This window comes from Phasianus colchicus, chromosome 8 (assembly GCF_987193195.1).
Source record: "Phasianus colchicus chromosome 8, bPhaCol1.hap1.1, whole genome shotgun sequence".
NCBI lineage: Eukaryota > Metazoa > Chordata > Aves > Galliformes > Phasianidae > Phasianus > Phasianus colchicus.
In genome coordinates, this window is record NC_143443.1 from 32,579,613 (window position 1) to 32,592,412 (window position 12,800).

Sequence of the window (12,800 nt, forward strand, 5' to 3'; positions counted from 1 at the left end):
CTATGGCCATATTACTTGTTATGACAACAGAGAGTGTTTTATTCCTAACGTACCTGCATCTCTGATAATTTTTATCAATGAAATAGCTGAGGATTCAGTATGCACTGGATGGAAATGGGTGAATAGGGAGCAAAGGAATGAGCCATGGAAGTATTTGTTGTATGGAGCGCACATCCTTCTGTTCTCAAGTAGCACTAAGGTGGATGTGGATCCTTCAGATGCTTGGCCAAACCATGGCAGACACGTACCTGTGTGGCAAAGGGCATTGGCACCACTGTTTTAACCCAGAACCCAGGGTATCAAAACACACAGAAACCCAGCAGGGACTGCTCTTGTTCATTTCAGGTGAGGATATTGGAGAGGTACATGACTAGACAACCCACAAATGTCTTGTTAGGATAATTTGGCCCTTTGAAACTTTTAACCCACAACATTTCCTGATTGCTTAGTTTACTGTGACATGCATTTGTTGTAAGTGAGTTATAATGGAGTTGAATGAAACACAGCTCTCTGCAGTGTGTGCAGATAGCTGGCAGATACTGCCTGCCATTCGGGGCAGATGAGAAAGCCATCAGTGACTTAAAGCCTTCTGTTGGAGCCAGACTTAACAGCACCTCTGTACTGTGCTCTTATTGTCTTAATTGATTTACACAGCATTGACACGAGGTGAGCTATTCGCTTTTTATCTTCCAAATAATAGGGAGTTGGTCCCTTATAAGACAGAAGGTGGTTAAACACCCATAAAAGATGCCCAAGCTGAGCTCTGCTATTTGCATTTACAGCTGTGTGCTGATAGTATGGCCATTAGCATATCCATATGAAAAGCACACAGTAGTTGGACCTTTACAACATCCTGTTGTTTGGCCTGTATAGTGCATCTGTGAGCCGGGCCTTCTACAGAGACCCTGAAAAGAGCAGCGGAAATCTGGGGCGCGGGGAGGCTGCAGAGCAGCTGGGCAGTCATGTTAAAGTCAGCTACCTGGGGAGCTGGACAAGGAGAGGATTGTGAGCAGAACAAGTGGAACGGGAACTGTAAAGCAATTTGGCATGCGGGGATTCGGGTGGGATGGTGGTGGGTTTACAAAGAGCCAGCTGAAAGCGTGGGTAGGACAGGGAGCAAGAAATCTTTGTTGCAGCGGATGATAACCAAAGCAAAGTTTCTTGGTTTGCTACATCCTGAGGGCATGGGATAGCAAAGGAGTCCTAGAAAGGCTTTCAAATAAACTGTACAAACTGTTGGGTTAATATTCCATTTGTTTGTCTTTACACTTAATTCTGTTGGCAAATTCTGATCACAAAGAAGGCTGGGTGTGACCATCTGCCCGCTCTGGAGGCAGCCACAGAGACACAAAGAGATGAAGCAGTCCCTTGTAGGCACAGAGGTATTCACTGGCTGAGCCAGGAACTGATCCTCACTGGCTGTGAAGTGGCCATAGCTCCTCAGCAGCCTGTGGTCCCATGTTTCTGCAGCACTAGCCATGTGCCCAGGCTTCTTGAAGCAGTGGACCTTCCTAATCTAGGTTTTCTTCACTATGTTTGTTATTGCTTTAAAAAAAGCTGCCTGCCTGAAGGAAGGTATTGGTACTCCGAGCAAATGCTGTCCGTGTAAATTGCATGAATAAGTGCTTACACTTTTGGAATTTAAATATCATTAACCTTTAGGATCTTGAGCTATTTACCATCCATCAGCACAATTATGGGACGTACTAATATTTACCAATGAAGAATAATAAAATGTATTGCCACGGTACCCACTAACAGTACTTGTTCTTCTACCATCTAAATACTGTTTAATTCTGAAATGGATTAGCAGCTGTCTGCCTCATTCAGTGCCTTAGGACTTGAGACTTGTCTCAGCTTAGTGCTGTTGGGTAACTTTTTTTCCCATCTTTCATGTTGGGTGAACTTGGTCTGAAATCTTAAGAACCAAACCAGATCCTTTGCATAACCTCAGCAATACCACCATCATTAATTATCACCATTAGGTTTAGGGGCCTTCATTAAAATTGCACGTAGTCTTTGCAAGAGATGCCCGTGCAGGAATAGTTTTTAGCTGTGCTGCTTCTTCAGAGTACAGTGAAAGATGCAGAAGTCAGCTGAGAGGGTCTGCAGGTACCGAAGGATGCTCAGATGAGTTTTGCTTGCTTTGAGGGAGTTTGTGTCCGCATTTGTATCCTTAGCAGTTCATCACTTCCACATTGAAGTCACACTAGGTTTGCTGAAATGCAGCTTGTTTTACTGTGAAATCTTGTGGCACCTTCTAAAGCAGAGTGCAAGGCACATGAGAGTGAATTATTTATTGATAAAATAGGCTAAATGAAGCCTTTTGACAATTGACTTGCTTAAAAGAGAATCCATTATTTACTAACAGATGCTGTTTGTATACAAACTGAGAATGTGACAGTGACAAAGATAGTTTGGTTTTGATTAAACCTTTAATGGAATAATTAGTGGCTTCAGAGACAAAGCAACTGCTTCAGCAAAGATCTAAAACTATTGGAGTATGATTAATTATATCGTCCATAGAAATGCTTTGCCTAATGAAAATAAATATATTCCAGATCTGTTCCTGCTAACAAAGCTCTGAGTTTTGTTACTGACAGCTCCAAAGTGGAGAACTGCCAAATGTTTAAGGTCTACCAGAGTTTATTTTGCTCCAGAATGCACCTGTAGGTTTGATCAGCATTCAGTGCTGTGTGAGTGTGTGATGTAATCTGCCCTTCTGCTCAAGCAGGTGAAATGTGATTTACAGTACCAAGTAATGTGTTCAGTAATTCCAGTACCTAACTGTAATTGGTGCATCAGAGGAAGGCAGCCTGTGTGGGAAATACAGGACTAGATAAGCCTTGTGCTCTGTATGGGAACCCAGTATCTCTACTTCTTTAAAAACTACGAGTGATTTAGATACCTAACTACAGGTGTCGGTAGGATTTCAATTTTACATTGAACTAAACAATTTAAGTTCTTGCTGACAAAGTGTTTCCAAGTGGTGTTTCCAGAGTCCTCAGTTCTATAATGGGACCATTCTGAATTTCACCATTGTCCACCTTGCAAGACCAGGCCCAGGATTGGCATTAATTAGTGTGACTTGAGCTGACTCTTCGTGATGTAACTGGCTAATTACTGTGGCTAGAAAAGAATATTTGCCTTCTTTGTATAGCAGTGTTTGATTTGCTAGGTGAATTAAGGGGAATGGGGCACTTCCCTCTGATGGTGGCCACTCTTCATTGCTTCAGAAGGCAGTGCATGAGCCATGCAGTGAGCAACATGGAATAATATGGCCCTTCAGGTGTTTCCTTTTGAATGATTTCAACTCTTTCATTAGCAAAACCTTTCACTGAGCCAGAGGTTGGTCAGAGATGGGGAGGCCAAAGTTTAGCCTTCACCGTGCTCTCAGTTTCTTTTGCTGTTTGCAGGACAGCACAAATTGCAGGAGTGATGGCTTTCAATCCAGATCTTTGGGTCATTCCTCTTCCTGTTGGTGTCACAGTCTCTTCATCGTCTAAAAGAACAGCTTTTGTGTTTTATATGCCCAAGGGCTGCCCATAAAGGTTGGCAAGGGCAGCTGGTTAAGTCTGCACAAGGTCAGTCAGGATGTCTAATAATTGTCCTAACACTTTACCTGTTATGGAACAATAATGAGAGTTTTTTTCATTATTTTCGGGTGAGTGAACCTGGCAGATGCTGACAGCCAGCAGATGTGTAAAGTTCGAGGTGATTTGTAAGGGACTGGCTCATCTGACGCACAGTAATTGCACTGTGGGACATTGTCACTCAGCGTCCTGTCCTGCTCTGGCAGGATGAGGTAAAGGTCAGTTCAAAGAGCTGGTACAGCAGGAGGGACAGTGCCGGGCTGGAATTCAAACCTCATTTTCCTATCTCTTATGTACGCATCCTCACGGCTTGGTGCTGAGTTCTAGATTTAGGGATTGCTTGTGTGACTGAATAGTTGTTTTGGGACCAAGTGGTGAAGCATAGGAAGAGGTCTCCTTACCCACCTGTTGGTGTTTTAGTTCTGTACTCATCTGTCCAAGTATTCTTTGATTCTAGGTATCATTTGCAGCTCAGAAGTTCTGTTAGCAGTAGCTTGTCGCTTTGAGCTTAACAGGCTTGCAGGTGAGCTCATGCAGCATCAGGAGTGTCAGACTGCTCATCTGCTCCCTGCAGCCCTCCACACCCAGCTGTCCTCCTCCAAGTACAGCTCTGAGGGGTGTTTTTTGCAGCAGAGAGGGTTTTAGCAGTTTGCCACTCGTGACACCCAGAGAAGCGAGCACACAGGCAAAACTTAAGATCCCCTGTTCCTACTCTGGGTCTGGGGCCCATTTTTCTCTACTTGCAAGCATCTAGTCCATTGCTCTTTATCTTACAAAGCATCACATCACAAATTTTGTTCTTTCTCTTCTCCCAGCATCCTCTCACTCAGCAGTGCTAGAAGGTGTGGTAACATGCTCCGCTTCTGGTCCTTACAGTGTGAGCATTAGCTGCTGCATCAGCTCAGAAACACAAGGTTTCCTCTGAGAGCCTTCTGTACCATCACAGTCTGCATGCTGAGCACTGAAGGACTGGTCCTGATGTGCATATAATCACACAGTTACCAGTGGGTGTGATTGTATCACACAGGGATTTGGCGGAGAGCTTACAGAGGGATTTTTTTAGGGGCACCAACTTGGAAAGAATAGGTGAGCTTTCACTGTAAAAGTTTTTATGTAGCTCTCTTCATTGTAGATTCAAGTGTTTTTGTTGATTTTCTTTTGTTTAGCATTCCAGGATGCTTTTGAGAGCTATCTTTGTGCTTTGGCCAAACAACTCCTATTTTCTGACCAACTTGACTGAATTCTTTCCAGGCCTTACTTCTTACTAAGAACTCTGTTGGGATGATGATTTCTGGTTGCCACAAAGCCAGGAACTGCCCAGGATGTGTCCAATTCTATCGTGCATTTTCAAAGTGCAACTGTGGTTTTCATCTAAAATCCTGAGAAGAAGCTGAATTTGTAGTACAGGAAAAGCTGGTCTTTGCTTTAAGCCTACTGACCAGTTTGGGCACATTTATTTGACTGCACAACTCAACGCTTAGCGATGTTCCTCAATTCATTTCATTGACCTTTGAGAAGAGAGAATATATTCTTATTCAACAAATGTCTGTTTCCAGACAATCATGAATCATGGCATTTTTTGCCTTTAGAATATATATATATATTTTAACAACAGCACACTCTGTTAAAAGTTTATGCATCCAAATTACATTGCTTTGCTTTTTAACTACAGCTGAAACCGTGTTTCGAATAACAGATGTGGAACACTGTCATCTCGCTGTCACACCAATTGTTCATTGTTCTGAGAAGGTCACATCATAATTCATTAACAATAATTATTCCCTGGGTACACCCTGCACTTCTTCACTCAATTGCTTCATTAACTTGCGAGCGAATCTCACATTCGCTGCTCCAATCAATGAAGATATATTTATAATGTACAAGTGGATGCTATTAGTTACAATATATTAACTGCCTAATTTAAAATAGAAAAGCTATCTTTATGAAGGGCAATTAAACACTAAGTGTAATTGATAATTCACATACCTATGATTAGGAAAGACAAATAATAAGAAAGAAATGAATCACCTGTGTTATTGAGGAAGACGTTGGCATGCAGCTTTAATGAGCAGAAGGGGCTCTCTGGGTCAGGACTGGATTTCTAAGAATTCTTGGATGGAAAGTTCTTCATTGGATGTGTGGTGTCTGGGCTTTGGTGTTTGCACCAACCTGTTGGGATCTTCTTTCCTAGAAAAAGGACCCACACATCTTGCTAAGAATCAGCGCAGGTGATTTCCTGATAGAAAAGCCATCATTCTTCCTAACACACACACACGAAAGAAAAACAATAATAGTTTAATACCAATTTAATAAACCTAATCTCAAACTTACCTAGGTATGTGAACCTGTATTAGGCCAGGTCCAGGTCCTCAAAGATAGTTATGTACATATTCTCGCTAAAACTAACAAAATTTAGACATTTTAGTACATTTGAGGAGCTAAGTGAGGGTCCCTTTGGCAGAAATTAAGAAAAAAAGATTGAGATAGATTTTAAAGGCCTCTCTTTTGCAATGACCACATTGAAATATGTTGATTTTCCAAAAGGCAGACAGCTGATCCTTGGAGAATAGACCTTTTCATGGTATCTCCAGTGGGTCACCACAACTTGGTGAATCCCAAGGCAATAGCTTGGCACTGTGAAATGCTTCTGGCGCAGTGCAATGAAGAATGGTTAAAACATTTTATTTTCATGTGACAATGAAAACTGGATGAGATAATTACATTTCTGCAAACGCTGAAGCTCTGTGCAATATGTACTATTGGCACCTTTGCTTGCAGGTGGGGAAGCAAAATTGCTCTGAGGCAGAGGACTTGCATGAGAATGCAGAGCAGTGATCCACAGGAATGGTGTCCTTGGCTCTGGGCATTTGAGGCCATATTTTCTTTCTTCCCTTGAGAAGTCAAAAACATTTTTTTTCAGTAAACATTTATTAATAAATCAATGAAACTGCTCTATTTTTCAGGATTACCCAACAAATAGCAGCACAGGTGTTTTATGAGAGATTGCATGATAAATGTGACGGAAGCCATCCCTGCATTGATAAAAGCATCATTCTTGTAGCACAGTGTAACTGGCAGGCCTCGTGCCTGGAGTCTGCAGAAGTGCAAAGCTGTGCTGTTACTTCCAGTGTAAGCGCTGATCACTGTAGCAGATGACCAGTGAGTGGTAAGGTGTAAATCCAAATCGAAATGCTAATAGTGCTATTGCACCAGCTCCTGTGCTCATGGCTGTGCAGTTTGTGTGTACGTCCCAGGACTGCTTTAATGATACAGAACTGGATTTGGAGGTTTTTGATACATGGAGAGAATGTGAGCATGGCAGGCTGAGGTATCCTGCGTATCATGTCATCATCAGTGCTGCCACCATGGTGATGTTAGCTCTGCTCCAGATGCCAGTTCCATGTTATGCAGGGGCTCTGCATATGTAGTGCCCTAAAACTGCTGGGTGACTCACTGCAGCCTTTCAGTACCTAAAGGGAGCCCATAAACAGGAGGGGAGTCAACTCCTTGAAAGGGTAGATAACAACAGGACAAGGGGAAATGGTTTTAGGTGGAAGGAGGAAAGATTTAGGTTGGATATCAGGGGGAAGTTCTTTACCAAGAAAGTGGTGAGGTGCTGGAACAGCTGCCCAGAGAGGCTGTGGATGCCCCTTCCATCCCTGGAGGTGTTCAAGGCCAGGTTGGATGGGGCCCTGGGCAGCCTGGGCTGGTATTAGATGTGGAGGTTGGTGGCCCTGCCTGCAGCAGGGGGTTGGAGATTCATGATCCTGAAGGCTCCTTCCAACCCAAGCCATTCTATGATTCTGTGTTCTAATTCCATGTATTGTAGGGATGCCTACATGGTCATGATAAAGGATCCTGCTCCTGTTGTCATCACTGCATTCTTATTGTAATTATCCATGTTTTATGCGGATTAGCGAAGCTGATACTCCAACTCCTTTTCCATGTCCAATTAACCCAATTAAATCCCGCTGCTTTTACTCAACAGAATCAAAGCATCCGGCCTGAAGCTGCGGTTCTGCACTAACGAAACACAAGCGACCCGAGAGAAATTTGTGAAGAAGCTGCAGGGCCTGGGCTTTGACATCTCTGTGGCTGAAGTCACCGCCCCAGCACCAGCAGCCTGCCGCCTTCTGAAGGAGCGTGGGCTGAGGCCACACCTGCTCGTGCACGATGGTGGGACACCACTGGGACTTGGGTGGGGACAACCCAGAGGGATGTAGGCATTTGTGACCAAGCAGTGAAGTCCTATAGCTTGGTAGTGAAAGAGCTCCTAGCTGTTCTGTTCCTATTCTTTCTTCAGTCGTGAGACTCTAGGAGAACTGTAACAGAATGGCTTGAGTGTGATCTCCATCAGTAGTGCAGTGAAGGTAGGCTGATAGAGTGACTTGGCAAAACAACAGCCAAGGAGGCCTCCTTTTTCAGGGATGTCTTTTTGAAGCAGTAAATAATAGTGTGGGAAGTAAAGAACAAACTTCCCAGCAAACAGGTTATTCCCAGATGCTCTGTGTATTGAGCCACTCAGAAGTGGGTGGCAGGAGCTCAGGCAACAGTGGGAAATGGTTTATTTTTCTCCTCCTTGTGATGAATAGCAGGATCTAGCCAGAAATAAAAGGAAGCTGAAGAACAGACTTGCATTTATTTATTTGATTCAGACTTGTATTTATTTTTTTTAATGTGTTGAGTGATGAATGAAAAGAAACACAAAGCTACAAGAAAACCATCAGTTCAGGTAGGATATGAAATGGTAAGGAATGTATGGATTTCTTTTTCTTTAGATCTTGTCCCTGAATTTGCTGACATTGATAAAACAAACCCAAACTGTGTGGTTATCGGAGATGCGGCAGAAAATTTCTCCTATGCAAACCTTAATGAAGCTTTCAGAGTTCTGATTGGGTTGGAGAAACCTGTTTTGATCTCCCTTGGAAAAGGGTGAGTTGAGCACTACTTGTTTCTCCCTCTCATCTTTCTATTTTTTAATTTCACCCAGTGCCTTTGTACTTAGTGGATGCCAGATATTGGCATAGGCTTTCACGCTTCTAAGTGGTTCATCGATGTGTCTAAATGGAGAGGTTGATCTGTTGAGGTATCTGTCAATGAAAGATCCTCAGTGGATCTTTGAGGATCGTAATTCAGTCACCAAACTTGGCCTCTTGTCTTGAGTCACTTTTGTTTTGTAGTCTTTCCAGAGATACAAGGAGAAACTGAAGCGAGAAGGTAAAGGGTGGTATGGATGCAGCACTCATTGGGATGAGACCCAGATCATCACTGTGCAGGTTTGCAGAGAGCACTGGCAATCTCTCAGCATGCAATGCTAAATCCTCCAGCTAACTTAGCAAATGCCCATCAGGAGGTCTCTGTGATGCACTGGGTGGGGCATCTCTTCAATTTCAATTGTTGATGGTCATTTTTCTGCAATGCCCAAACTCCACCAAAATTGTAGTGCAGGTGGGGGCTATCTGGCTGCAAGCAAAGCGTGGTGGCTGAGGAGACCTGTGTGGAGAGCCCAGTGATATACTGAGAAATGGCTTGGCTGATAGGTATGATGAAGACCTGCAAAAGCACCTCTGCTTTTGAACTGACAAATCGGTTGCTTTGATAGTATAGGTGTCAAAAGATATTTTTTAATTATACTCTGAACATTAAAGTGAAATTTTGACTGCTTATTTTCATAGGCAGAAGAAGTCCAGTTCGGGAATTTTGAATGTTTTAGTTAAAAAGTTCATTTAGATGTGTTCTGAGATGGTGAACAGGTGCTTATTAACGACAATGCTGAATAATGACAAATCCCAGTGGCCTTTGAGGAGTTATTCTTATCTGTTGCCCTGTGTATGGGCTTAAAAAAGAATATGCCTGTTTAGTCTGAGGAAACCACGGAGACTTTTTTTCAGTGGTTCAATAGACCATAATGAGCGTGAAAGCCCTTCTGAGTTGGTGGGTTATTGATCCAGAAGGTAGATCTTATCAGCGAGGAGCAGTTAAATCCATTGTGTTGCCAATCTTTTCACTCACATGCTCTGATCCTATAAACCAGGGAAAAAAGTCCATGCGATTTTTCTGTTGGAAGGATAAGGAAAAGCCATTATAAGCCAACAGCACAGTGGCTAATGTATGTAAAATAACCAAGCATTGTGTGGCATCATACCATCTTTCAAAATGAAATACAGAATCTACCTTTAAGATTGCAACATGAGCAATGCCAGAAAGCCCTTGTGCCCTGTGCATATAAAAGTATTATTTTGTTTAGTCCTTCATTGATGCAGACAGCTCCAGAGCAGGCCCACAGTTTGTTTGTTTGGTGGGGTGTGGGTTTTATCATTTTTTTTATTTTTTTTTATTTTTCTAATGAAGAATAACCCATGTTTGGATTTCCTGAGCTCAGTTTTTGCTCTTCTACAATCAAACTTCTAGATACTGTGAATCAGAGTTCTGCAGAACTTGCTGAATAAGTGAGGTAAAAACTGTGGTAGGTAAATTCTCAGACCTGATGAATGGAGATTATAAACTGGATGAACTGCTTGGCAGTTTATAGCTAAGATGCATCATCGATGCCAAGAGTCATGTGAAAAAACCAACAAACCACAAGTCAGCTTTCTTGCTCATGTGCAGAATCAGTGTGCGAGAACCTTAACAACTCCTCTACCTGGAGCAAGCAGGTTGATTTCTGTTGAAGTTTTAGTTCGTTCTATGGAAAAGGAAAGCGTCAGAGTCAGTGAAGCAGAATGCCCTCCTCCTGAAAATGGAGTGATTTACATTTAGCATCTGTTTTGGGCTGAGAGTGGGAATTGGCTTTGTAATTTCTTCTGTCATGCCACTGTCAGAAAATTAAGCTGTTTACGCTAGACTATAGAAGGTTAATGGCTGTTCTAGCAAAGGTCAAGTGGTCATTTTAAAAGGAGGCAGTGCTGAATAATCGAAAATGGCAGAAGGATAAGGCATAAAATCTTCACTGACTGCTCATCCCACTTTTTTTTCCTGTCATACAGAAACCCATCTTTGCTCTGATCAGGACAGCTTAGAAGACCTGTGTTAACATGAATGGTTATTCAAGAAAAGGTCCATAAAGACTGTAATTAATTTTGTGAACTCCATAGCAATAGCAACATTTTTGGAAGGAGTAAAATCTAGTTTTGAGGACATTCTCAGTCCTGATAAAAATAAAGGCAAGTAAAGGCTGATGACAAGCAATGGTGGTCTCCTGTCTGGGGCCTCCTTCCAGATTTACTAAAGGAGATCTTGCATCTACCAAGGAGTACCTCTGCCTCTGACCAAAACAAGAGCAATGTGCCTGCTGTCCTTTGTGAGAAACTGGTACCCTGTGAAGTAGAAAATGGGGCAACTTCATCCCTAAAATAAACTTGAGGAAATCCCTTTGGATGAGTAGAGTCGTATCCCAGATGGCAGATGGGCACCTGGTCTGAAATCTTTGCACAGTGCTGAGCCTGCTCTTTACTTAATTCCTGGTGCTAATTTAAGGCTTCAGAGTTTCTGATGACTTGACTTTTTGTTGCAGCCATATGGACATCTGTATAGGCAGAGAAATAATAAAATGTAGTTTCTTTGGATTTAACTGCCAACATTTTCATTTCATTGGAACTTTATCACTTTCATTTCCAGACGCTACTATAAAGAAACTGATGGTCTGAAACTTGATGTTGGAGCATATATGAAGGCATTAGAGGTATTTTATAGCTTGCATTATGCTTACTCGCTCTGTGCACCTTGTTAAAGAGTCACTGGCATGAATATGGGTCATCATCTGTAATTACTCTCCTTGGTGGAGAAAGTTTTCACAGACTGAAACCCATTTGCTGCATTCTAAAGATGGCTGGATTTATATTATTCATTTTTACTATATTTAAAATGTGAACTTTTAACATCATGGTATCTTTATTGGAAGTGAGGCCCTTGAAAGAAGGAACTGGAAAACAAGAACACAGTATATTTTCTGCAAGATATCCAAGAAAAAACTGAAGGTCCATTAATGTTTGGCACAGCATTGTTAACACAGCCCCTTGCCCTTAGCAATTTACAGCATAAAGTCCTTATTCAGCAAGATACTTCTATGCAGTCTGTTTTTAAGCCAAAGTCTGTGCAGAACCCAGTAGATAAGCTGACCTAAGGGTGAGAGGAGGGAACAATCATTACTCTCTTTAAAGAGGCTTGCAAAAAAAAAAAAAAAAATCATATTGAGTGAATGTGAATAATAAAACAAAGTAGGCAAGTATACAAGCACAGAAGATAGTGGATGTAACGTATGCTTGAAGCACATTCATTTGGATAAGTTTCAGAGAGATTTTCTGCCTTCCCAAAAAGTTTGGACTTTTCATCATGGAACAAGCTAGAAATGCTTTATGTACTCAAGTCTTCAGCACGTTGCTGGAGAACAAAGCTTTTCAACTCGGACTGCTTACTTTAGCCATTAAAAGTATGCAGGGAGGTTGAATGAACTCTCCACATCTTTTAATGTGAAGGCTATTTGTTATTTCTGTCATAGCGAGGCTCTCACAACCTGGAGGGATAGTGGAAGTGACTCGGTAGGCTGCTGTCACGACAGAGAATCAAGCAGGTTTGTAGCTCGAGATGCTTCAAGAGGACTTTCTCTTTTGACAGAGAACACTGAACACTCCTGTTATCCAAGCTACCAGATAGTAATCTTCACCTGCTAACCCATCGTGTTACTTAAGGCTGAAAATCAATAATTACATACTTTTTATACAATTGACTGAAGCTACGAAGTTGAACAAATCCTTTTCTGATCTTAATAGTAGTCATCTGTGTCTTCCTCTCTCTTTTTTTTTTTTTCCAGTATGCCTGTGATGTTCAAGCTGAAGTAGTGGGCAAACCAGCAAAAGCATTCTTTGAGTCAGCCCTAGCAGAAATGGGAGTTCTACCAGAGCAGGTAATGGTTCTGAATGATGGAAGATGTTGTGCTTCACAAGATAACAGCTGCTCTGAGGGCTGCAGCAAGGGGGATTTGTAACTAAAATGTTATTTCCTTTGCTGTCACATTTGCTATTATTTTTAGTATGGTTCCTAAAGGGAAAGACAGGAAGCACCGACCAGCCCAAATCCCCTCTCATGTTGCTGGTTTCATCAGGCTTTCCAGAAATACACTGAGTGTGTGGGATGCTCCCTGCTTGCTTAGTATGGCCCATTTTTTCCCTCTCTATAGTTGTGCCCTCTTTATTGATCTGTTGTTATATC

General features: G+C 42.1%; 1 protein-coding gene across 8 annotated transcripts in view; it reads left to right on the forward strand.

Annotated features, from left to right (window-relative positions):
* LHPP (phospholysine phosphohistidine inorganic pyrophosphate phosphatase) overlaps window positions 1–12,800 on the forward strand; it is a 67,700-nt gene that overhangs the window by 3,245 nt on the left and 51,655 nt on the right. For all 8 annotated transcript variants that reach the window (XM_090145634.1, XM_090145636.1, XM_090145635.1 and 5 more), the window contains exons 2-5: window positions 7,582–7,769; window positions 8,372–8,525; window positions 11,211–11,274; window positions 12,403–12,495. In XM_090145634.1, the coding sequence (XP_090001760.1) occupies window positions 7,582–7,769; window positions 8,372–8,525; window positions 11,211–11,274; window positions 12,403–12,495 (499 nt within the window). The remainder of the gene's footprint in view (window positions 1–7,581; window positions 7,770–8,371; window positions 8,526–11,210; window positions 11,275–12,402; window positions 12,496–12,800) is intronic.